The sequence below is a fragment of the Dromiciops gliroides genome, chromosome 6, assembly GCF_019393635.1.
Source record: "Dromiciops gliroides isolate mDroGli1 chromosome 6, mDroGli1.pri, whole genome shotgun sequence".
Taxonomy (NCBI): Eukaryota; Metazoa; Chordata; class Mammalia; order Microbiotheria; family Microbiotheriidae; genus Dromiciops; species Dromiciops gliroides.
The window spans coordinates 10,736,211-10,761,919 of record NC_057866.1 but is presented as its reverse complement, the minus strand read 5'-3'; the positions used below and the strand labels follow the sequence as shown (position 1 = coordinate 10,761,919).

General features: G+C 54.2%; 1 protein-coding gene across 1 annotated transcript; it reads left to right on the top strand.

Annotated features, from left to right (window-relative positions):
• The first annotated feature begins 7,212 nt into the window (after positions 1–7,212).
• RPS6KA4 (ribosomal protein S6 kinase A4) lies at positions 7,213–24,510 on the top strand. The gene is given in 25 exon segments (XM_043972066.1): positions 7,213–7,321; positions 7,453–7,524; positions 8,413–8,649; positions 8,725–8,840; positions 9,043–9,111; positions 9,114–9,152; positions 10,163–10,243; positions 10,334–10,437; positions 10,598–10,748; positions 13,109–13,273; positions 13,403–13,531; positions 15,017–15,115; positions 15,118–15,155; positions 15,613–15,702; positions 16,672–16,843; positions 17,124–17,324; positions 17,729–17,752; positions 17,754–17,852; positions 17,854–17,890; positions 18,099–18,195; positions 18,647–18,814; positions 21,494–21,497; positions 23,103–23,258; positions 23,260–23,316; positions 23,318–24,510. Coding segments are annotated over 25 exon segments (2,679 nt in total). The 5' UTR covers positions 7,213–7,266; the 3' UTR covers positions 23,537–24,510.
• The last annotated feature ends 1,199 nt before the right edge of the window (positions 24,511–25,709 follow it).

Here is a 25,709-nt window from a genome sequence, read left to right as displayed (position 1 = left end):
CTATTTTAACAAGCGGGAAATGACTCATTACCAATGTGGGAGTTGATTCCTGAATACACTGTGGTCAAGACCACGGACTTGTAAAATTAGAAAAGGCTAGAAGAAAGAGTAAAAAAAAAAAGATAGAAAAAAAAGGCACGGCAGGCAATTGAAACAAATCAATCCTGACCGATTCAAACCAAAAATGAGTAATAAAGAAAAGAAGGAATTGGACCAGATTAAAATCATTTTACCCAGAAATTGAACTGAAATGAATCAATGACCATAATGAGAACCTTAAAAAAAAAAAAAGAACCTTAGTCATGAAAAATCAGGTTGACTTGTTGAATGGAGAAATATGGTGGCCAAAGGTAATATTAGTTTATAATAGACACTTGTTCACAAAAGAGCAGCATTATGTGATAAGACAGGGAAGCAGTAGTGGGAAAAATGGGTTGAAAGGAAGCTTAGTGGAGGATCCAACTGAGCCAAGTTATCCTGAGGGCACTTAAGGATGGGAACAGAAGGTAGATGAGCAAACAAGCAGAAAAGATCTACAGAGTTTTGTTTTTTTAGATAACAAACCTTTTTCATCATTGAGGCTCTGAGAGCCACCATACTTGGACTCTAATATCATAGTCTTGGTTGAGCCTCTAGAGGGAGTGGAAATAGTATTAAAGAGAAGAAAGGCAGGAGAAATAGGTAGATTATACCAAGTAGACACAGAGGGAGTCCATGCTGGAGGTGCTGCCGCTTTGATGGTGCTAAGGGATCAATTCGCAGGGTATTGGAAGAAGGGGAAGATAACAAGATCATGGGGAAAAAATCTTTTCCCTTATTAATACAAAAAAAGTGACAAGCTATGAAATGCTGCTCTCAACCCTCTGTTTCATAGTTGTCCAGGTGTGCCCAATTCTTCATGGCCCCATTTAGGGTTTTCTTGGCAATGACAATGGAGTGGTTTGCCATTTCCTTGTCTAGCTCATTTTACAGATGAGAAACTGAGGCAGGTAGGGTGAAGTGACTTGTCCAGGATCACACAACTAGTAAATGTCTGAGGCCAGATTTGAACTCAAGATGACTCTTCCTGACTCTGAGCCTGGCACTCTTATTGCTGCCACCTAGTTGCCCCTTTGATAAACAGAAGATTTGTCAAATACCTACCATATGTGAACAATGTGACAGTCCCTGACCTCGGGCAGCTTTTGGTGGAGCAACAAATACAAAACGTCTCAAAGTGAATAACGCAGTATTTTTGATGGGGAGAGAGCCCTAACAAAGATGGACCAGGACAGACCTAGAGGAAAGCTCAGGGTCCCAAGGAGCAGGGATGACCTCAGCCCATCTTGGAATTATCCCTACTACACTCACTCTTCAGTCGTTCCAGACTGTCCTCATCTTTCTGAGCTTCTCAGTCTCCAAATTCTCTTTCCCTGAACCATGGGATGATGGCAAGTTTGAAGCAGGAAGGGACCAGAGAGGGTAGCCCCCGAGAAACACTGACACAGCCTCTTTCTCCTAAGTCTCCAAAGGTTGGTTCAGGCAATCAGGGAGGAGGCTGAGAGAGCCTCATCACCCCAGAGAAGGGGGAAGGCCTCCTGCCCCCAAAACCTGCCCCTTTCCCAGCTCTCTGTGTCCTTACTTGCAAAGGTCACCCCATCTGTCTGAGTGGCATACAGGCCTGGCACTGTGTTCCCCTGCTGGGCAGGCCACAGAGGCCAGGCTGGCTCTGAGCAAGGCCTACGCTAATTGGTTGAACCGTCTTGTAACTGAGCCACTCTCTGACAGAGCTAGCTGCCCATTCTTGGTTTCTGTCCAGATGGGAAGGAGCTATTATCCCTGGGATGTGTGGCCACACCCCCTGGCGGGCCCAGGGATATGACTGGAGTATAGGGCTGGTTTAACATCTAGCAGGGAGTGGCCTGTTTAGGCAATGGAGCTGGGATTGGGGCGGGGAAGGAAGTTTTAGGATTAGCTGGATTGGGAAACTGGCCTGTAAAGAAATATACAATTTTAAGATAGAAAGGACCCCAAAATCCAAATCTTTAAGAAAATTGAATTTTTTCAGCGAACAGAAATCTATTCTTTCTGCCTCTTGTCTCTCCCCAAGTGGAAAAAAATAATAACAAAGCCCCTTGCAACAAATGTGCAGTCAAACAAAAAAAATTCCTGCGTTGGCCACATCCACAAATGCAGGTTGACTCCTCCATCTTGAGCCCCTGATCTCTTAGGCAGGGGCTGGGCTATTGTACTTCCTCAAGGGTTCTCTGGAATTGTGGTCGGTCAAGCCAATGATGAGAGTTCTTACAAATATTGTTATTGTCCAAACTGTTCTCCTGGTTCCTCTCTCCCCTCTGCATCAGTTCACATAGGCCTTCCCATGCCTTTCTGAAACCAGGCCCTTCATCATTTTGCACAGCACCATAGGATTCCACCACATTCATATGCCATAACCCATTCAGCCATGCGCCAATGGATGGGCACTCCCTCTGTTTCCCATTCTTTACCATCCCCAAAAACAGCTGCTATAAATATATTTTTAAAAAATATATATTTTTTGGCAGGGCAATGAGGGTTAAGTGACTTGCCCAGGATATAAATATTTTTTGTACATATGAGTCCTTCTCTTTTTTTAATCTTCTTGGGGGTACTGGCTTGGTAGTGGCATGGCTGGGTCAAGGGGTGGGTACAAATGAGTAACTTTGGGAGATGGTTCCAAATTGCATTCCAAAATGACCAGACCGATTCCGAGCTCTGCCAACAGGGCGTTTGTGTGTCCGTTTCCCCATACCCTCTGCAGCATTTGCAAGGCCTTCATTTTGATGCTGTGAGAGTCCGGGAAGTGAAGTGATTTATCCAAGGTCACATGAGGGCCAGGCCTCCGGAACCCAGAGGGAATGCTCTTCCCACAGTGTGGCACGGGCTCCTTGACCTGGAGGAGCTTTAGAGAACATGTAGGCCAAGAAGTTCTATTTTTGTCCTTTGTCTTTGTATCTCTAGCAGTTAGCACAACCCTCAGTATAGAGCACAAGCCTGATAAATGCTTATCGATTGATTCTAGTCAGCTCAATGAGCCTCCCACCAGAAGTTTATCCGCAATTCGAGAAACGACAGATATGTACCTTAGTCAATAGAAAAGAATGAGCACTGAGTTATAATGAGCATTATGACCTCCTGTCTCTTGGAGCCACAGTGTCTGGGGTGGCGGATGGTGCTTGCTGGCCAAGCACAGGCTTCTCTGTCATCAGCATCCCAAGGCCTCCCCTCCTGAGCTCTAAGGACCTCCTGGAGAAAAGCTTCCCAAAAGACCCAGGTGGGGGGGGGGATGGGGGAGGTGATAATCACGGCTGCACTCTGGGCTTCCTTCCCAGCCCCCTCCCAGGAGCTCACCCTGGCCAGTGCCCCTTAATTAGGTGTCGTGGAAGGAGCTAGGGGTTTGGAGCCCTGTCTTCTGATCCCAGTTCTGCTACTGTGGGACCTTAGGCAAGGCCCCTTCCCTTCTTAAAATGAGGGGATTGGCCCAGAGGACCGAGACAAACCCTTCCCTCTCTGTCTGTGGTGCTCTGATCTATGATACAGCAGACCGCCCTATCACCTATGGGGCCGTGGGCAGTGCCCAGCAACTTGGGCCTCAGTTTCCCCATCTGTAAAAGGGGCTGGGTTAAGTGAGCTGTTACGTCCTAGCACTGACTTCTCATCATACAGGGGGCCACCAGGGTGACCTCTTTCCCATATGTAAGAGGATGGATTGGAGGGGGTTATCTCTGATGTCTCTTGTGATGACTTACTGGCTTCGATTAGCCCCACTGCTGTGCCCTCTCCAGCAGTGCCCCCTGCTGGAGAGAAAAGCATTCGGCTCCTGACCCTGATGGGGGTGGGGCATGGCCCTCATTTCTCTGGTGCTGCCCCCCACAGGGTGTAACCTTGGACCTAGGCCTGGCCAGACTCCTGTTTTCCTGAGGGGCCGCCCTAGACTAGGCAAAACCCTGGCAGTTTTCCTTCAGAGCCTCTGGCTCTTGACAAATCTCCTGTGGGATTTGGGGCATCCTCCCCCAGCCCCTGGTGCAGGTATATAAGTGCCCAAAGACCTGAAAAGGTGCCGTGCTATCTTTATCACACTCCCATTTTACAGATGAGGGAACTTACACCTGGAGAGTAAGGGCTTACCCAAGGTTGTCACAGGTAGGATTTGAATCCAGGCCTATCCTGACACTAGGGGCCTGACAGGATTTTGAGGTTTACGTCATGCTTTCTCTATTGTCACTAGGTGGGCTCTAGGACAGAAAATCATCTGTGGAGACACGAGCAGAGATAGAGGGGACCCAAGAGATAGATGAATCCAACCCCAGCCCTCTGAGGCCCAGAGAGGGAAAGGGACTGACCCAGAGTCACACAGTGATTGTTGTTCACATCAGGAGCTCTCCATGGCCTTCAGCGGCAAGGGGAGAATCCTGTGCAGCCTCAGACACTTGGGACCTCAGTTTCCTCCTCTGTCCCTGGTCAACTGCAGTGGCTGCTGGGGGTCTGCCTGCCCCCAGTCATTCCCCATTCCAGTCAATCCTTCATTTGGCCACCGAAGGGATTTTCCTAAAGTGCAGGTCTGACAACATTACTCCCTTACTCGATTTTCCTAAAGTGCAGATCTGACAACATTACTCCCTTACTCGATGACCTCCCGTGGCTCCCTATGGCTCCCAGGAGCAAATACAAAGTCCTTTGACTTTCAAAGCCCTTCATCACCCAGCCCCTCTTCTTACACTCTACTCCCTGCCATGTCTTCTTCCATCTGATGACACCATCTCGGGTGACCCCTAAGACTGGAACAATCCCCACCCTCACTCCAATTACTGAGCTCCCTGGCTTCTCCAAGGAAGCCTTCTCCAATTACTTTCCCATTTATCCTGCACAAGTAATGTGTCTGACTCTGTGACCCCATTTGGGGTTTTCTTTTTTTTTTTTTTTTTCAGGGCAACGGGGGTTAAGTGACTTGCCCAGGGTCACACAGCTAGTAAATGTCAAGTGTCTGAGGCCGGATTTGAACTCAGGTACTCCTGAATCCAGGGCCAGTATTTTATCCACTGAGCCCCCTAGCTGCCCCCCCCCACCCCCAATTTGGGGTTTTCTTGACAGAGATACTGGACTGACTTACCATTTCCTTCTCCAGCTCTTTTTTTTGTTTTTTTAGTGAGGCAATTGGGGTTAAGTGACTTGCCCAGGGTCACACAGCTAGTAAGTGTTAAGTGTCTGAGGCCAGATTTGAACTCAGGTACTCCTGACTCCAGGGCCTGTGCCACTGCGCCACCTAGCTGCCCTGCTCTCCAGCTCATTTTTACAGATGAGGTTAAATGATTTACCCAGGGTCACACAGCTAGTAAAGTGTCAGATGCTAGGCTTGAACTCAGGTCTTCCTGACTCTAGGCCCAGTGCTGTAACCACTGTACCACCTGGTTGCTCCTCCTGCATATGGCATGTAACAGCCTGTAGCATGCATGCTGTCTCTCCCATTGGACTCTGAGCTCCTTGAGGGCAGGGACTGTCTTTTGCCTCCTACTGTACCCCCAGCACTTGGCACAGTGCCCAGCACACAGTTGGCATTTACCAAATGCTTGTTGACTGATGGATGATGATGGGAAATCACTTGGCACAGCTACAAAGCACCAGCAGAGAAGATGCACATTATTGTGGTTCCTTTGGAGGGGACACTGTCCCCTCCAGGTTCTGAGGGGCTGTCCAGGCCTCCAGTGCAGCCCATCCCAGCCATCTCCCCCTCTCCTGCCCCAGCCCTGATGCTCCTGGTCTGGAGACGATGCCCAGGCTGGCCTCTGCGTTCCAGGCTTGTGCTGAGCCGGCAGCACGGGGTTTCGAGGCCTGGTCTGGGGGCCAGCTCTGGGGCACCCTACCATGGTTCTGGGTCTGCCTGACTTTGGCCTCTACTTCCTGATGTTGGTGTCTACTTCAGAGCCTTGAGTGAGCCACCGTGGGAGCTAGATACCAGCCTGTGTTCACAGGCAGGAACTTCCAGGCTAACAATGTTCAGGAGCAGGGGCCCAGGGTGCATGGCATGGTTGGGGGCCCAAGGGCCCTGGTGATATCAGTGGCCCCGGGGCTACAGACCTGGTTAAACTGGGGCCCAGAGCCCCAGGGTACTGGCTGAAATTCCAGGTACAAGGTCCTGGTTGAGGTCCAGGGGTGCTGGGGAGGCTGTGTGAGGTCAGGCTTGCCCTGGGACAAGGTTTAAGATCCCAGGAGTTCACGGTTAAGCAGGTACCATGGTCAGGTTCTGGGCAGGTCAGTGCCTAGCTCAGCTGAAGCCAGCTGGGGTGGGGTGGGGAGGTTCTTGGACCCCATTGCCCCAGGTTGGAGATCATGGGAGTGGCTAGGGGTGAGAGCTCTTGGGCCCTGGCTCAGCTAGGGTCCAGAAACATCAGGACCAAGGTCCTCTGTGTGACTGGGGGTGCCTAGTCCTGGCTCTGTGGGGTCCTGGTGGTGTGGGGGTAAGAGTGCCTGGGCCTTAGTTAGGCAAGGGCCAGGTGAGGTGCCAGGTGTCTCAGCTCCAAGGCCCACAGGGAAGGGGTCCTGGTCATGCCCTCCTGGATCCTGGGGGCCAGAGCTGTCCAGTCCTCGGTTTAACCTGCTTAACGAGGTTTAATGGGTCTGGCCTCCCTGGGAGATCTCCAGGTAAACAGTTTCCCACATGTCAGGCCTCCTTCTAGTTTCGTGTTGGGGGAGTTTGCATCATGGGGCTGAGAGGAGTCCAGCTCCAGGGGCCAATCCCTGTTTAAGCATGGTGGGTTTAGGCTGTCCTAGTTAGGACCGGGGCTAGCCCAAGACCACTTGGGTGGTGCTACTGGACTGGGCTGGATGGGGGGCCTGCCCAGGTTCTTCCATCGGGGTGAGGGCCCGGGAAATGCAGCTGGTTAGGAAGGGGTTGGGGGCGAATGGTTCTGCTTAAGTAAGGGAGCGGGTTTAATGAGGCGGGGGCTTTCGGTTGCACGGTTGGAGAGGCAGGGCTCACATTGAGCAGGGGGTCCGGCGGGGCGTGGGCTGCGCAGGGCCGCCACGGTCGCTTCAGTGGCCTGTCACATTCCGGTGGCCTGAGTCAGGCCCCGCGGGGCGGGGCGCGCCGGCCGGGGCGGGCAGGGCCGGGGCTGGCGCAGCAGCGCGGGGCGGGAGGCGGCACCAGGAAGCGCCCGCCCCGGCCTCGGCCGCCATGTAACCGGCGCCGCCCGGAGCCCGCAGCGCCGCCGCCGCCCCCGGAGCCCGCCCCCCCCCCCGGAGCCCCCAGCCATGGGCGACGAGGACGAGGATGAGGGCTGCGCCGTGGAGCTGCGGATCACTGACGGTGCGCCCGTGGGAGGGCCCGGCACGCCTGGGAGGGGAGGGTGGGGGGCGCCGGGCTGGGGAGGGGGCGCCCGCCGCTGCCCCGCAGGGTCCGGCCCTCCAGGCCGAGCGCTGCCCGCTCTGTGTCCACAGCCAACCTGACCGGGCACGAGGAGAAAGTGAGCGTGGAGAATTTCGAGCTGCTTAAGGTGCTGGGCACGGGAGGTGAGGATGCCCCCTTGGCCCCGCCCCCGCGGCCCCCAGCCCGCCGCGACCCGCCACCCGCCGCAGCCCTCCCGGTCTCTCCGATCCTCCCCTCTCCACTCCCCAGGCTCCCAGCCCAGAGGAGGTGCTCCTAGCCCCAAGTCTCCCTGGCTAAGTCTCCTCTCTCCCCCGCGCTTCCTCCAGAGGCGGGCTGGTACCAAGCCCCCTTCCCGGGCCACCTCCCGGCCTTTGCACGCTGGCCTGCATCCCCGGCGGTCTGTGCGGTGGGGTCTATGGTCAGGCCTCCCATTCGTCGATTTTGCAGCATTCTGGCCTATAGCCCAGGGCCCAAGCAATGGGGGGGTGACCCTCTTTCTTGGGACACAGACTTCCCCTGCCTGGCATTGCCACCCTCCCCCAAGCATGCTGCTTTGCCCGCTTTCGGGGTTGGTCTCCAGGGCCGCAAGCTTGCCTTGTGTGCAAGGCCCCTGTGTGTGCAAACCCATTCTCTGGTTTGTAGCATTCCTGGCCCTGGATTCTTTCTCGGCTCTGTAGGCTCCCACTCCTTCCTTGGGCTTGCACTGTCACCAAGAGCTTGCACACTTCCCCTCTGAGTTTGCACCCTCCTCCTCTGCTTGTGCATCCTCTTTCTCTGGGTTTGCACATTCTTATCCTGGCTCTGCACACCCCTCTATCTTTGGGCCCCGCGGGGGGGGGTGCTGACATAATAGCCCTCGGGCTTTGCACACTTCCACCCCTCCCCTCCAGCAATCAAGGGCTGGCACACTCGGTGCACGGGTCTTCACGCTTCCTCCTTGGTTTTGCACGGGTTCCCCTTGGGTTTGCACACCCATCGTGCACCCCCCATGCAGGCCCCGGCGGACCTCGCCTTCCCTTTCTGCTCCCCAGCCTACGGGAAGGTGTTCCTGGTGCGGAAGGCCGGCGGGCACGATGCGGGGAAGCTGTACGCCATGAAGGTGCTTCGCAAGGCGGCCATTGTGCAGCGGGCCAAGACGCAGGAACACACGCGCACCGAGCGCTCGGTCCTGGAGCTGGTGCGCCAGGCGCCCTTCCTGGTCACGCTGCACTACGCCTTCCAGACTGACGCCAAGCTGCACCTCAATCCTTGGTATGGGACTGGGGTGGGTGGGGGGGGTTGGGGAGGGCTGGCGGCCCGGCCCTGCCCGGCGGGCTGACCGCTCCCCAACTTGCCCCTCCCAGACTACGTGAGTGGGGGGGAGATGTTCACCCACCTCTACCAGCGGGAACACTTCACCGAGGCCGAAGTGCGTGTGTATGGGGGCGAGATCGTGCTGGCCCTGGAGCATCTGCACAAGGTACAGACCCAGCGGCTCAGGGTGGCCTCAGCCCGGCCGGAGCCACAGGAGCCACGGGAGCCACGGGAGCCACGGCGCTGTTCCCCATGCGATGTCCCCCCGGGGGAAGGGGATGGGATGGGTTGGGATCCCGGCTTGGGCTGGAGCTTGGGCAGGGTCTCCGGAGAGGTCCCGCCGACCAGGATCTCTCCTTCTACCTAAGCTGGGCATCATCTACCGAGACATGAAGCTGGAGAATGTCTTGTTGGACTCGGAAGGTCATATCGTCCTCCACCGACTTTGGGCCTCAGCAAGGAATTCCTGTCTGAGGAGGTGAGCAAAGGGTTAACTTTTCTCCTCAGGCCTCCTCCTGGGACAAGCACCCTCCTTCTTCCAGGAACTCCCTCCTCCCTGACCCCACCCAGGCCTCCCTGGTCTCCAACCCCACTGGGCAGCTGTGGTATGACCTGGATGACTAGGGGTGTTCTGGGGCCGGCCCAGTGACTGATGGTTCAGGCCCAGGCTCAGGGTTGGGTCAGCCCTTGGGAGGGGCCTAAGGGACAGGGAGAGATGGGGGTCATACAGTATGGAAAGAGCCCCAGAATTGGAGTCAGGGCCACCACAGGCGAGTCCCTGGGCCTCAGTTCCCTCATTTTTCAAATGAGGGAGTATAGTTGAACTAAAGATCTAAGGTTCCTTCCAGGTCTGAAATCTAGGTCGATCTGGGATGCACCATTGTACACAATGTGTCTCCCTAGATAGAATATAAACTCCTTTCAAACAGTGTCTGGCGCTTAATGAAAATGACCCTTGATTGACTGATCCTGTGGGAGGGAAAAGGAATACTTATGTTTTGTATAGGCACTTAAGAAATGCCTGTTGATAGCTTGATCCTGCGGGAAGAGAAGGGAATATGCATTTATATAGTGCCTACTATGGGCTTTACAAACATCTCCTTTGAGCCTCTGGAAAACCCTGGGAAGTAGGTTCTATCATAATTCCCATTTTATAGCTGGGGAGACTGAGGTAATAGAAGTTAAGTGACTTGTCCAGGCACTTGTGTCTGAGGCAGGATTCAAACCCAGCTCTTCCTGACTCCAGACTTACTACTCTGTCCACTGTGCCATCAGCTGCCTCGGGTGCTAAGAGTGTGGTGTGATGGATAGGACACTAGACACTGAATCAGGAAGCCTGTCTCAGACACTAGCTGCATGACTGTGGGCGAGTCTTGGGACCAGATTTGTGAAATGGCAGAGGGGGAGGGGCAGGCTGATGGAATGGGTTCTCTGGTCCCTTCCGTCTCTGACTGTGGGACTCTGTGCTGCCCCCTGCTGCCTTCCTAGAAAGAACGGACCTTCTCTTTCTGTGGCACCATCGAGTATATGGCTCCCGAGATCATCCGAGGAAAATCCGGCCACGGCAAGGTCAGCTGGGGTGTGGGCTGGGAGAGGAGGCTGTGTGGGGCAGCTGGCCTGGGTCCTGACCTCACCCCTCCGCCCCTCTGGCTCCCCTAGTCTGTAGACTGGTGGAGTCTGGGCATCCTTCTCTTTGAGCTGCTGACCGGGGCATCCCCCTTCACCCTGGAGGGCGAGAGGAACACGCAGGCTGAGGTCTCCCGGTGAGGCGCTTGGGGCTGAAGGGCTGAGGGGGTCGGCAGCTGAGGCCCCCTCCAAGCAGGGTGTGCCGAGGCACGGCAGGGGGGCGGGGTTTGTGGGAGCGCAGCAGAGGGGGAGGGCTGTCTGTGATTCTCCTGGCCCCCTCTCCTCCACCGTTCCCAGGCGGATTCTGAAATGTACCCCTCCCTTTCCCTCTCGGATTGGGCCAGTTGCTCAGGACCTGCTGAAGCGGCTCCTGGAGAAAGACCCCAAAAAGCGGCTGGGGTCAGGGCCACAGGGGGCCCAGGAGGTGAAGGACCACCCCTTCTTCCAGGTGAGCTTCCCAGCCCAGTCGGCATAGGATGAGTCTCTACCTTCCAACTCTCAGTTTAGGAGCATGTGATGGGAAGGAGATCTCCGGCGTCCCTGCCACCCCAAAGCTGTGGGAGGTGGCTCTCAGTCACACCTGCTCCGCTCCTGGGGAGAGGTGGGCACATCCCTGGGAATCTAGCCAGATTCAGGGGCCCGGGGTGAGCATGGGGGCAGGCATCAGAGCACCGGAATGTAGTGCGTGGTTTGTTCTTTTCATTCCCAAGAGCCTCCTCCCACAACCCCAAGTGTCCAGGAAAGGAGCTAAAATATCTTTGCTAACATTAAAGAGATTATCCCTAATTGCTTTTAATTAATAAAATGTAATAATAAATAACGTAATTACAAAATGCAATAATCTGATTAATTAAAATAATAATCATACATTAGCAATTGTTACTATTAATTATAATGATATAAAACACATTAGGATAGGGACAAAGGCTATAATTTCATGAGTATAAAGGAACTTCCTGATGAGCAAATTCTATCACGAAATTGTTTTTGATTTTTTTTTGTGAGGCATTGGGGTTAAGTGACTTGCCCAGGGTCACACGAGCCAGTAAGTGTTAAAGTGTCTGAGGTCGGATTTGAACTCAGGTCCTCCTAACTCCAGGAGTGCTCTATCCACCGCGCCACCTAGCTGCCCCTCTACCATGAAAATTGGTTCTTTCTCTAAAACTGAGAGACTTGAAGTGTTCAGAGGTTAAGTGACAGGCTCAGGATCACACGGCCACTGTGGGTCAGAGTCCAAGACTTTCTGATTCTAAGGTCATCTCTCTGTCCACCATACTCTGGATGCTTCTACAAATATAAGAAGTACTAAATTATAATAATTATTATTTTCACCATTTTATATGCATAGGTCCTCTCTGTTATTAGTGACCTCCTTGGGTGATAGTGGCGTGTCTTGGGTTAAAGGTTAGAAGCAGCTTGACTGCTCTTTAAATGCTTGCTCTGGTCACCTTCTCCCACTACCCGGCTGTTGACGAGACGAGCCTGTAGTCTCCAGTTTCCAAGGTCTCAGTGCTTGCTTCCTGAGGAGAACCTGGATTGTGCTACAGACGGACTTGGGGGCTCGGGGCCAGAAGGGGGCAGGAAGTGGAGAGCAGGCTGGGTGGCCATTGGGCGACTGGACGGGTCTCGAGCATATCGTGGAAAACAGAGGTCCGTGTTTGAATGGGAATGTCCTTATCAAGCTGTCCTGCTGAAACCTGTGGCTCATTACGGCCTCTGAAGAGCAGGAGTCCCAGGTGACCCAGCCGGCAGTGGAAGGGGCAGAGGGCCGGAGTGGCTGGTCTTGGATGCCTGAGTGCACGGATCTGGGAGCTGTGGCTTAAAGCTTTGAGAAAGTTGTCAGAAAGAGAAAAGTGCTGAAGAAAAGAAGATGCCTGGTTATGTAAGGGCAAGGTCTGTGCTTAGAGGAAGGCCTCTGGTCCATGGGCTGGACCCCTGTGTTGAACTCGTAGAAGTTCATGTGTGGTAGACCCCATGCCATGGTGGTCATGGTTGGGCCGAGATCTTTATCACTGGAAGGAATGTTCCCCTCAGGAAGATCCCAGGGCCGATCTCAGGATCAGGGACTGTGGGCGCCTCTTGGAGCAATCACAGGATGTTTTGGCCACTGGCCTTGAGATAGCACAGGATGTGACTCTCTTTTTTTTTTTCTTTTTTTTTGGTGAGGCAATTGGGGTTAAGTGACTTGCCCAGGGTCACACAGCTAGTAAGTGTTAAGTGTCTGAGGCTGGATTTGAACTCAGGTCCTCCTGAACTCCAGGGCTGGTGCTCTATCCACTGAGCCAACTAGCTGCCCCATCGGGCTGTGACTCTTAAGCCCAAAATGTCACAGGCAGTTCGAGGTTTAACTATTTCCAGCCATAGGTGGATCTGAATGAAGCAAGGCCGGCCTGGGACTTCTCCTTCACCTTTGACCTTTGGCCCATCTAGGGTGTTGAGGCCAGTTTGGGGAACCACATTTTAGGACAGGACGACAGGCAAGCCGACATGTGGCCAGAGCCTGGAGACTGGGATGGAGCAGAGCCCCCGGTCCCCTGGGGATGGCGATCTGTCTTCAAGGAGTGTCTTGTTCAGAAGGGATTGTCCATCGCTGCTTGGCGGAACCTGGAGCCCAGGGTGGATGTTTGCAAAGAGGCAGATTTGGGCCAATTTCCACGTGGTCAGAGCTGGCTGGAGGGGGATGGGCTGCCTCTGGAGGCCGCTTAGGGGAGGCTGGGGGCCACTGGTCCGGTCTGGCCATAGAGGGGACTCCTGCTCACCTGGTGCTGTCATTCGGTGACCTTTGACCTTTCGATCTCCTCTCCCCAGGGTCTGGATTGGGCAGCCCTGGCTGCCAGGAAAGTCCCGGCCCCCTTCCGGCCCCAGATCCGTTCGGAGCTGGACGTGGGCAACTTTGCAGAAGAATTTACCCGTCTGGAGCCTGTCTATTCACCCCCTGGCAGCCCGCCCCCCGGGGACCCCCGCATCTTCCAGGTCAGTCTTCCTGGGGAGGGGGGTGGCAGGAAGACCCCCTCTTCCCTGCAGCCCAGGGGCTTCCTGGCCTGCCAGCCGCTGGCTGCGTCCTCTCCTCCCTGCCGTTACCCGCTGCCTCTCTCTCTGCAGGGTTACTCCTTCGTAGCCCCTTCCATCCTTTTTGACCGGAACAATGCCGTGATGACCGATGTCCTGGAGCTGCCGGGGGGCGGGGACCGGCCTGGCCGGGCAGCTGTGGCCAGGAGTGCCATGATGCAGGTGGGGGACGCTCCCGGGTTGGGGGAAGGCCGGGAGGGAGGGGACAGTTCAGGGAGAGCAGAGGCTAGGCCTGGGTGCTGCCTGGTCGGGGCACACAGGGTGGTGGGGTTGCAGCTGGCCTCAGGTGAATTTCAGGACCCACCAAACATGAATTAACATGCCGACTGAGCTGTATGGGCACACACACCTAGGGGGGCAGCTCTTTGGGCATGTTCCATGGGCTGAGGTTTAATCAAATTCAGCTTTTTGTGTTCTGGGGCACATGGTGCTGGGCATGGGGGCACAAGGACAGAAAAAATCAGTCCCTGCTCCCAAGGAGTTTACATTTTGGGGGAAACAATCCATGCCCAGAGAATTATACCTGCAGACTCCTCTCTGGGGCAAGGTGGGGGCGTGCCGATGATGGGGATCAGGAAAAGCCTTGTGCAGGAGAGGCCTTGGGCCAAGGCTCGGAGGGAGCTCAGGATTTTAGAAGTGGAGGGGAGGGGGGAGCATGTTCCAGCTGGGGTGTCCAGCATGTGCGCGGAGGCTAGATATGGGATGTTGTCCCCGAGGGACAGAAAGGAGCATGTGAAGGGGGATAATGAAGGGAGGGCCTTAAATGCCAAATGTGGGCGTTTAAATCTTACCCTTGGCACGAGGGAGCCACTGGAGATTGAGGTGTGGAGAATCCTTTTAGGAAGATCACCTTGGGGGCTGTGTGGAGGGTGGATGGGAGAGGGGGCAGACTTGAGGCGGGGAGACCGAGTGTTCATGCTTTTGCATTGGCCCAGGTAAACAGGTGATGGTGGGAGGAAAGGGACATTTGGGAAACAATTCACAACACGGGGCGGCTGATTGCACATGTGGAGTGAGGGGGACAGAGGAGCTGGGGGGCGGATGGAGTTTGGGAACCTTGGTGATGGGGAGGATGGGGGAGCTGGGGCAGAAATGGAGAAGTTTGGACGAGGCTGAGTGTGGGGAGATTCCATGGGGCAGGACATGGTTGGTGGAACCAGGGTGCAAGGGCAAGGTGGGGCCTCGTCCCAGCCCTGGTGGTGCAGGTGAGATATCTGCCGCAAGCTTGGATCACCCAGCTCATGTGTCTCTCTGTCTCTCCCCCCCTCTCCTCCTTCTCCTGTCTCTGTCTATCTTTGTCTCTGTCTCTCTCTCTCAGAGTTAGGGCTGAGAGAGGAAACCTGGGGTCTAGGCTTGGGCCTGTCACTCATTTGCCCTGTGACCTTGGACAAGTCACTTCTCTCTATGGGCCTCAATTGTCTCATCTGTAAAGTGAGTGGTTAGATAGATGAGCTCTGGGGGCCTGCCCAGCTCAGATAACCTGTGACTCTCGAAGCCCAGTGAGGATGGGAGCGAGCTGGGGGAAGATGTGGCCTCGGGAAGCTCACGGGCTCTGTGGCCCTGGGGGCGTCATGAGTGCCACGCTTTCTGGGGCCCCACTCTCGCAGGGCCCGCAGCTCTGAACTGGCCGCCTTCTTCTCCTTCCAGGACTCCCCTTTCTTCCAGCTCTATGAGCTAGGACCTCCGGAGCCTGCCTTGGGCCAGGGTAGCTTCTCTGTGTGTCGCCGCTGTCGCCAGCGGCAGAGTGAGGACAGGAGTTTGCTGTTAAGATCCTCAGCCGAGGTATGTGGGCAGTGGTGGTGGTGGTCTGAGACAGTTGTAGGAAGAGTCCGTGGCAGGGTGGGGCAGCTTGGCATTGTTGTAACTAGGGTGGGGGTGATGAAGCTTTGTCCTAGGGCACGGAATTTCTCCTTCAGCAGTATAGAAAATAACAGCGCTTAGCAACCTAGTTAGCTCCAATTTTTTTTTAGGACCTGTGATTTTACTGACATAGAGAGTTCCCAGTGAGTAACTCCCCTTACTAATGTAGATTGCCACCTTCTTTGCAAGGTCTTCCAGTCTCAGAGGGTCACTAGGTCACTGAGAATGACTTGCCTAGGTTTTCCTGATGCCCAGCTTAGCTCTTAATTCACTTTTCCGAATTGCATCTCAGTTAATTAGAATAATTAGTTAAAATAAAGTGAAACTGACACCAAGTCATTAAAATGGCCTTACCTCCCCCCTGTTCCTTCCCCACCCTTTAGGCTAGAGGTGAACACCCAGAGGGAGATAGCAGCCTTGAGGCTTTGCCAGTCACACCTACTTGTTGTGAAACTCCATGAAGTGCATAATGAACCAGGTGAGACCCCACCATGACCCCACCACAACACAGCCACAGGGTGAGGGGTGGGTCTGGGAGGAGTCGGCCCGCTAGCTCTCTGGCCCCCTGGGAAGTTTATTCCCCCCACCCCCCGCCCTTCCCCTTTTTGCCTGGAGCTGATCCAGCAGAGGGCAGGTGGGATGGTGAGACTAGAAACCAGCCCAGACCAGGACGGGGAGAGCTTAGAGGAACTGAGTGTCCTGGCTAAGAGAAACGACAAAGGCACAGGGCACAGCTCACACCTGCCATGTTGGCAGCATCAAAAAAGGAAAGTGACCACTGGGAGCAGGGGTCTCATTGGGTGGAGCTGTAAAGTGACTCGGGGACCCGGAGGGCACGCCCCCTGGAAGAAGGGTTGGGCAGGGACCTGGAGATAAGAACAGAGGCTGAATTTGGCTCAGCGTCAGGGAGAAACTTGGCCTCATCGAAGTCATTGGGTCGCCTTGGGAGCCCCGTCTGCCAAGGATGAGGGTCTTGTTTGATGGGGGAGGGGGCCTCCATTTCTTTGCAGAGTCTGTGACTCTGAAGTGGCCCCCTCGAAGGTGGGTTTGTGGGTCCGTGCTTCCTCTGTGGGAAGTTGGGGTAGCTGCCCTGATACTGTCTTGCCCCAGTCTGGGTTGCTAAGGCCCTCCCAGAAGCCAAGCACACCCCCACTCTGTGGGCAGGGAGCCAGGCTCCAGGCAGGCCCTGGGGGAGGCCCAGGGCTTAGCCACAGGGGGGGATGGCAAGAATGGGCAGGTTCTGAAAGCCCGGGGACTCTCAGTGGCTCCTGTTGGTCAGGACCACCTGGACACTTGAGAGGGAACCTCTGCCCGCCCATCTCTGGCCCAGTCAGGGGCCTCAGGCAGGGGCTGGGGCTCAGGGCAGCTGATGGGTCTGGGAGAGGAAGCCCCCGGGTGGGGCGCTGTTGCTGGAAGCTGATGCCGTGACCCCCTCTCTCCTCCCAGTACCACACATACCTGGTGCTGGAGCTCCTGAGGGGTGGGGAGCTGCTGGAGCACATCCGCAAGAAGCAGCATTTCAGTGAGTCGGAGGCCAGCCAGATTCTACGCAGCCTCGTCTCGGCTGTCAGCTACATGCATGAAGAGGCCGGGGTGGTGCACCGGGACCTCAAGCGCAGGAGGTTGAGGTCCCTCCATCCTCTGTGTCCCCGGCCCCCGGGCAGGGGCTTTGGAGGCGGAAGAAGGTTCTGAGAACGGCTGGAGATGGGGGAGCAAGTAACCCTGCCCCATCGTGGACCTTCCTTGAACCTTACATCTTACCCTTCCCTCCCTCCCCTAGCCACTCTGAAGTGTCCGACTATGGGATGGCCCTTAGAACATGGAACGTCAGAAGTGGGGGGGACTCTGGGGATTACTGGCAGCCTACACTGACCCCTTCTCTCCTTCTCCTGACCCACCAGAACATCTGTATGCTGATGAGGCCCCTGGAGCCCCAGTGAAGATTATCGATTTTGGCTTTGCCCGACTACGGCCTCAGAGCCCTGCAGGGGCCACATGCAGACCCCCTGCTTACCCTACAGTATGCCGCCCACGAGCTGCTTGCCACCAGGGCTATGATGAAGTCCGTGACCTCTGGAGCCTTGGGGTCATCCTGGTATGGGGGCAGTGCCAAGGGGCAAAGAGTGAGGGGCACCTGATAACACTAGAGTTGGACTGGGGAACATCAAAGGCAGCTAGGTGGTGCGGTGGGTTAGAGCTCTGGGGCCTGGAACAGGAAGATCTGAATTCAGATCCAGACTCTGACACTTAATAACTGTGTGACCCTGAGTAAGTCACTTAACCTCTGCTTGCCTCAGTTTCTCAACTGTTAAAATGGGGTAATAACAGCACCCAACTCTCAAGGTGTGTGAGAATCCAGTGAGCTGATGTTTGTAAAGCCTCTAGCACATAGCAGACTGTCTGTAAATGGTATCTGTCATCAGTTTCTTCTGTGGATTGCAGGGCTCGGCCTCAGAGGAGGGAGGGCACCTGACCTGGTTTTGCCCCCTCTCTCCCCAGTACATGATGCTGTCAGGGCAGGTCCCCCTTCCAAGGAGGGCCTGGACGGGGGGGACAGAGCCAGGCAGCTGAGATCATGCGGAAGATCCGGGAGGGCCGATTCTCTCTGGATGGGGAAGCCTGGCGAGGGTGTCTCAGAGGAGGCCAAGGAGCTGGTCCGAGGTTCGGTGGCAGGGCAGGGGAGGCCCTGGGTGGGCTGGGAGCTGGCAGGGGCCATGGGCTAGGCCTGCTTTGAAGCAGCCTATGGGGGCTCTGGGAAGGTGGGGGCAGACTAGACTGTAGGCTCCTCTGGGGCAGAGACAAGGCTTCCCTCCACCCCAGGCCCTTAGCCCCACCTCACCCCTCCCGAGCCCCCCTTTTTTCCCAACAGCGACTCTATCCTCTCCTCTCCCCAGGACTGACCTGACGTGGACCCCCGCCAAGCGGCTGAAGCTGGCTGACCTTCGGGCAGCACTTGGCTGCAGGATGTAGTGCCCGCTCCTCCCCTCCCTCAGGACCCACTGATGTATAGAGTCTGCTGGCCCTGCTGTGCGCTACGGGGTCAATGCACTTTATGGTGAGGGAGCTCCAGGACAAAGGGGTGGAGCTTAAGGGTAGATGGCCAGGCCAGTTGAAAGGTGTGGTGTGTGTGTGTGTGTGGCTGGGAGGTGTCATATACAGCATCTGAGACTCTCAGAGGAGGGAAGCATCTCAAAGATCACCTTGCCCCAGCCCATATATCCCTGAAAAGTGACTGTCCAACTAATGGGTCGTGTAGTCTTCTCTTTGGAGACCTCCAGTCATGGGCGATCTCACTACCTCCTGAGGGAGCTGATTGTGGAGTATTTTTGCCTTTTGATCCTGAAGCCAGCTCTCTGCACCTTCCCCTACCTCCTCCCTTGTGCCTGATTCTTTCCTCTTCTACTGGACACCCTGCAGCTCTCAGGTGCCCCTCAGTCTTCTCCTGGACAGACTTTTCCGGTTTCTCCCACTGATCCTTATGCGGCTTGGTCTTGAGGCCCTTCACAATGCTGCATGTGTTCACAGCTTGTCCTTATCCTGGAATTCCTTCTTGAGGGTGGCCTATGAGCGCCAAACCCAGATGTGGTGGGAGAAACCAGTGGCATCTCCATCCCTCTGGTCCTGGAAGCTGAACCCCTCTTTTTTTTCTTTTCTTTTTCTTTTTTTTTGCAGGGCTATGGGGGTTAGTGACTTGCCCAGGGTCACACAGCTAGTAAGTGTCAAGTGTCTGAGGTCAGATTTGAACTCAGGTCCTCCTGAATCCAGCTACTGGTGCTTAATCCACTTGTACTAGCTGCCCCTGGCTGCACCCCTCTTAAAGCATCCATTAGCATTGTTGCTCCCTTTGGTAGGGAGTTGATTCCTTGACCTTGGGGTCCACTAAAATGCCTGGACATTTTTTTGGGGGGGCAACAAAAGGTTAAGTAACTTGCCCAGGGTCACACAGCTAGTAAGTGTCACGGTCTGAGGCCAAATTTGAACTCAGGTCCTCCTGAATCCAGGACTGGTGCTTTATCCACTGCACCACCTAGCTGCCCTGCGCTTGGGCATTTTTCACATAAAACTCCTACTTACTCACATCTCTTCCTCTACTTGTGAAGTTGCTTTTTGGACCCCAAACATAGTATTTTCCAGTGAAGTATGTTACATTTTAATCTGATTTCGTTTGGCCAGGATTGCAGCTTTGCAATGTTGCACTTTGGATTCTGAATTCATCTGGTTTGTTTTCTGTGCCTCCCAGGATTGTGTTCTTTGCAAAAGTGATAAAATCATTTATGTGTTTGATAAAAACATTAAATCTCATGGTCCTAGGATACTCACCAGAAACCTCCTTCCAAGTTGGCATCACCTCATTCTAGCTCTTACTGTTTAGTTGGGCACCCACTTCTGAATATACTTAACATACAACCATCTGTCCCACATTGTTTGCATTTTGTCCATGAGGATTGTGAGAGACCCTTGGTCAAATGTTCAGCTAAAATCTGGGTAAGCTGTATCTACTGTGAGCGGTCTAGTATATCCTGTTATTGATGAAGTGGATTGTCTCGTTGGGATCGCTGCCTCCCTTTCTAAATGCTCGCAAAACCATCCTTCTGATACTATGTCCTCCTAGCTTTGGTATTTATTTCCCAGTAGAATGTAGTAGTGAGGGCAGGGACGGCTTCATTTTTATATCTTTGCCTAGTTCACAATAGGAGCTTATAACTGCATTTTGATTGGTTGATCTTTAACTTTTTGCCCTGGCTTCCATCCCTATATGTCACAGTGGATAGAGCACCAGACCTGGAGTCAGGAGGACCTGAGTTCAAATCCAGCCTCAAACACTTGACACTTACTAGCTGTGTGACACTGGGCAAGTCACTTAACTCCAACTGCCTCACAAAACAAACAAACAACAAACAAAAAAACCAAACCAAACAAAACAAAAAGGAAAAACTAAATTGATAATTGTTCCTGGGAATCTCAATTGATGTTTCTGGACACCTAGATTGACTGAAATGTAAAATATCCCCCCTTCCTTTTTTTTTTTGGTGAGGTGGATTTGACTCAGGTCTTCCTGAATCCAAGGCCCAGTGCTTTATCCAGTGTGCCACCTAGCTGCCCCAAAGCATTTCTTTTTTTTTTGGTGAGGCAACTGGGGTTAAGTGACTTGCCTAGGGTCACACAGCTAGTAATTGTTAAGTGTCTGAGGTCGGATTTGAACTCGGGTCCTCCTGAATCCAGGGCCAGTGCTCTATCCACTTCACCACCTAGCTGCCCCCCCCCCTTTTAGCACATGCTTGCACATAGTTAGATGTTTAGTAAATGCTTGTTGACTGTTCTCTCTCATCAGCATCTCAACCTGTTTGGGTTTTCAGAACTCCATAGTTGCGAGCCTCCAGTCCCTCCTGGCTTGGGATTCTGCTTCTTTCTCAGAACCAATTGCAAGCTGCCCTCCCCCAACTTTTTGTTCTGCCAGGTTTCTCTTCCTTCTCTGTCACGGACTCTCAGCTGGAGGGGCCTTAGCCTCTCAGATTCCCAGCATTTCTACTTCAGCTTCAGTTCCTCCTTGCTGCTGAGACTCAGGTCCCCAGTCACAGTTCTCTTGTCATTTCCTGCCCCCTTTGAAGAAGAAAACTGTCCTTCAGGCAGATTAGGAATTGATTAAGGGCTCTGTTTTGGAGGGTTGAAAGTCCCATCATAATCACTGGTGCTTTGGGCTCAGTTTGTGGTCTGTTTCCTTCATCTGGACCAGTGGTCTCTAGTCTGTTCCGAGCAGTATTACCTCTCCCTCCTCCTCCTCCTCCTCCATTGACTTTCACCTAATTCTCCTCCATGCTTCACCCCGAGGTTTCCTAGGCTGGCTGTGATATGTTTTCATTGACGTCATTTTTCACCATCACCAGATTCCAGGCAGGAGTCTGGGCTCTCCCAGGCTCAGTCAAATTTGCTTCTTTGCCTTGGGGTGGGTGGCTTACCCAGCCTAATGCCTCGCCTTGTGCATTTGTGTGCAGACATCTAAAACCAAGGGTTTTGTGACGGACTCTTGAGTATTGTGACTATGAATTAACGGGCTTTTCTTCTTCTTCCCTGTCTTCTGTTGTGCTTGCTGTTCCTCCCAGAATTGGGGGTTGGCTCATGGCACGTATGTGAGCCGTGCCTCCCTCCCTTCTATTTTCAGTTTAAAGCCTTCTCTGTCAGATTTTTAAGATTCCAGGGAATACTCTTCCACCCTCATTAGGATACCCTATCCCCGGCCAAGAGCTTGTCATTTTTACGTTTTAGGCGGGTCCCGGAATCCAAGTCCTTGAAGATTCTGTCTTCTTAGCCAGCGCTCACTGCCTGAACTCTCTCCCCTCTGGAAGCCCCTGTCTTCACTTGACAGCCGTGAACAAAAATACCACAAAGGGCTTCGTTTTTCTTGCCTTGAATTTCATCAAATGTATCAAAGTCAGTTGACTGTGGTGAGGTTTTTTTTGAAGGGTATAATTTGACCTCTCATGGATCAGCAGGAGAGTTTCTTAACACGTTCACAGCTAACATTCGCACAACAATCTTATATAGCATTTTAAGGTTTACATAGCAATTTGCATATCTTATCTCATTTGATCCATCCATCAAGGAATACCTCATTGTGAGCAAGATGTCATCAGGGTGCTAGCAGTGAGGTCAGAAAGACCCCGAGTTCAAATGTACCTCAGAAATTTACTAGCTATGGACTCTGGGCAAGTCATTTTGCCTCTATTTGCCTCAGTTTCTTTATAAAATGGGTATAATAATAACGCCTACCTCCCAGGGTTATTGTGAGGATCAAATAAGATAATTGCGAAGCCCTTAGTACAATAGGCATTCCACCAGAGGTATACTGGAGCCAACTTGTATCAAATTACAATCTATAAAAACTGTTGTTAAAGGTTCGTTGTGAGCATTTATACTTTGGAAATCAGCAAGTGTTATAAATCAGGGCTTGATTTATCGTTTGTTGGTCATATAGGCTTAAAGGATGAAGGAGGAATGTTAATGCAAACTAAACTTAAAAGGGTATCATGTGCACAGTTTTTTTTTGACAGGTTTTTTGGTTTTGTTTTGTGGGGCAACGAGGGTTAAGTGACTTGCCCAGGGTCACACAACTAGTAAGTGTCAAGTGTCTGAGGTTGGATTTGAACTCAGGTCCTCCTGAATCCAGGGCTGTGTGCTTTATCCACTGCACTACCTGCTGGCCCAACACACCACTACATTCACTCTACTCTAGGAGCAAAGCTGATTGTTCAGTACTGGCGTGAACATCGATGAAGCAGACTTTCTTCAGTTTCTTGTGAAGTGAGGTCTTCAGCCCTTTGTCCTTCTTTCTGGTAGCTCCTATCTTCTCCACTCTTCAACATCAGAGTTTGCAGATACCAACTAGGGAAGTGAACAGGGCTCCCCGGGCTGTCAGCTGCATGAGGGTCTCAGGCAAGAATCCTCTTACCAGCAAGACTCCATCTGAGGAAGTCTAGTCGGCCACAGCTTTTCTCTTCTTCCTTCAGATCTCGGAATCTCAGAGCTAGACAGGACCTCAGAGATCATCTCTTCCAACTCTTTCCTCTTTCTTTTGCTTGGGGACTAGGGAGAGGAAGGAAGTCCCTGGCTTAAGGTCATGCATGGTGCGTGGAGTCGGGGCTGGAGGCCAGGTCTGCAGGCCCCTTCTGGTTCCCAGGCATGACATCTCTCTCTCTCTCTCTCTCTCTCTCTCGGGAGAATGCTTGCAATGAAGTTATCCCCAGTGTGACAGGCAGTGCAGAGGGCTGCCGCCATGATGGAGGAGAAACCATTTGTTGTGACTTGGTGTTATTTTTGGCCTGAAGGAGGGGAGAAGGGATATGAAACGAGGAAGTGAGGGGAAGGGGACCTGAAGAGCCGTCTGGCCTCCAGGCGGTGGCTGGGGATGAGGGTGCCGCCTGCTCTGGGACGCCTGACTCATCTCTTCTCTCCTGCCCTTCTCCACCAGGCTTCAACCGGGGCAAGAAGGGAGGGCTTCTTTCTGAAGAGCGTAGAGAACGCCCCCCTGGCCCAAACGGCGGAAGATGAAGCTAGGCAGCTCCGAGCCAGCCCGCAAGGGCTCCCCGGCCCCCTCCCCCGGCCCCTGCCCCCTCCACCCAGGGACGAGGAGCCCCACCTGCCAAGGGGGCTCCTCGCCGAGCCAAGGCCCCCTCCCTCCCTCCTAGTGGGGTGGACAGGAGCTGGGTGAGGGAGGCCGTCTGCTTGGGGTCCACTGTGAACTGGGGGTTGGAGAGGTCAGCTCCAAGGGGAGGGAAACTGACCTGGGAGGAAGAAGCAGGAGGGATGTGACTCTGCATTGGGTCTGGGGGAGCTGCATGGGGGGAACACCCTCACCCTTTGCCCTGCCCCCCCACCCCATTTCCTCCAGAACCAATCTTGCTCCTTCCCCCCTCCTTGACATCTTTGCATCCTCCCATCCATCTTGCCCCTGAAGGCCCTCCCAGCCCAGTCCCTGTTCCTTCCCCCACTGAGCCCCCCACCCCTCCCAGAGACTGAGACAGAAGTATTTTTATAAACAGAACTTTTTTTTATGTCTTTCCAGGTAGTTAGTGATGCAGGGATTCTGAGGGGAGCTGAGGGGCAGTAGGGACTGCTGACGTCCCCCCTCTTGCCTCTGCCTCTTTGCCAGGACTTCCTGGTGTGGTGGCAGCTTCGGAGTTGGGGGGGCCGGGCCAGGCTGTTCATGCAGCCTGCTTGGTGGGTGTGCTTGGCCAGCCCTGCCCTCCTCCGGCTCCTTTTCAGCCTGGCCTGCAGCCAGCCAGGCCTGGGCCCGAGAGAGGGGCAGGTGTGAGGCTTCTCTGTCTGATGAGCCTAGGCCTGCCTCTCTCCCCCCTCCCATTTCTCCAAGCACTGAGCTGAGTGGCCATAGTGAGGACCGGGGCTCCCCTTCCCTGCCTGCTTGGGGAGCAGGTCATGTGGGGACCCTGTTGTTCGGAAGGGGATGTTGCCCCAAGTCCAAAACTGTCAATTTATGGGGCGTCTGTGCAATTCTCTCCACCAAAGACTCAAAGTCTCGTGGAAGCCGCTGCACCCCCGGGTAGGGAGAGGGGTGCTGAGAGTCACTGTGAGCTCCCCACCCCCTCCTTATCCCAGCCCCCCAGTGGGCCTTCTCCCATTTTCCCCCTCCCCCACCAGGCTGGGTGGGCCTCCCTCCTGGAGTAGCTGAAGGGACGTGGGGAAGAAGGTCCCTCTTGGGGGAGGGTCCTACCCTCTGACACTGCCCCCTGCTTTTGCGCAGCTTCCCCAGGCTTGGGGGAAGGGGTGCTGGGGAGGGTGGGGGAGTGCTGCTGGGCTGGTGGGAGGGGGCTCCCACATTGCTTATCTGGTCACTGCCTCAGCCGGTCCAGGCCGTGCCTTTGACTTCAAAATAAAAATCCCATCCCAATGTCTGGTTGTGTGTTCTCTTTTGTGGAGTGTGTGTGTGCGTGTGCGTGTGCATGTGTGTGCGCACGTGTGTGCCCGTGTGTGTGTGTGTCTGGTACTTGGGGACATTGGGCGGCATTCTGTAGCTGGGGGTGCACAGGCCTGGCTATTCTGTGTGAAGGGGGCTCTGCAGAGGGTAGGGCAGGGCAGGGCAGGGATGTCCTGGCTCTGGGATGTTCTCAGATGTTTGAAGTGATGGGAAAGGGGAAGTTTTATCTGAGCCCTCTGCTGACCATGGACCTTCTTCCAGCCAAAGGCCTTGAGTCTAGAAGGGAACAGTGGGGCCTTCACTCCTGGGGTCAGAGGCCTCTGCTCCCCTCGGGCACAGGGGGGCACAGGGGGCACCGAGGGTATGATCTGGCATCCAAGGACTGAGTTAAAGTTCTGGCTCTGCCACGAACTATCTGCAGGCCACTTAACATCTCAGAGCCTCAGTTTCTTCAGCTGTAAAATGAGGCACAGGATATGTCCCCAATGGCAGCCGGGTGGAAGGATGAGGCTGGAAAGTTCTTTTTGCGGAGAACAGGCCATCACCCTGCCCATCACTTCAGGGATGTTTGCCTTGGGGTCTGGCTCCTTGGGAGACCCGGGCATCTGGCCCTGGGAACTTGGGGGGAAGCACCCCTTTGTTGTGCATGGCCCCCAAGGCAGGGTCTGGGAGAGGCTGTCCTGGGAGCCAGGCAGGAGGAGGTCTAGAAGGCAGAGAGATGCAGGAAGCACAGGCGATGAGGCCCAGACTAATGCTCACCCTGGCTCAGGTTGCAAACCCTCCTGGGCAGGGAGCAGGGGCTGGAGCGGCAAACGTGGGTCCCTGACCAGGAGCCTGGAGAGTTTCTGGGGTGGGGCCGACATACAACATACAAAACACACAAATACACAATGAATACAACTTAATTTTTTTAGGGGAGGCACTGGTGGCTGGGATGGGGGAGATCAGCCTTGGCAGAAAGCTGGAGGTGGAGGTGCTGAGGGAGGGCACTCCAGGCACGAGGGACAGCCTGGACAAAAGCATGGAGACAGGAGATGGTGTGTCATGCTA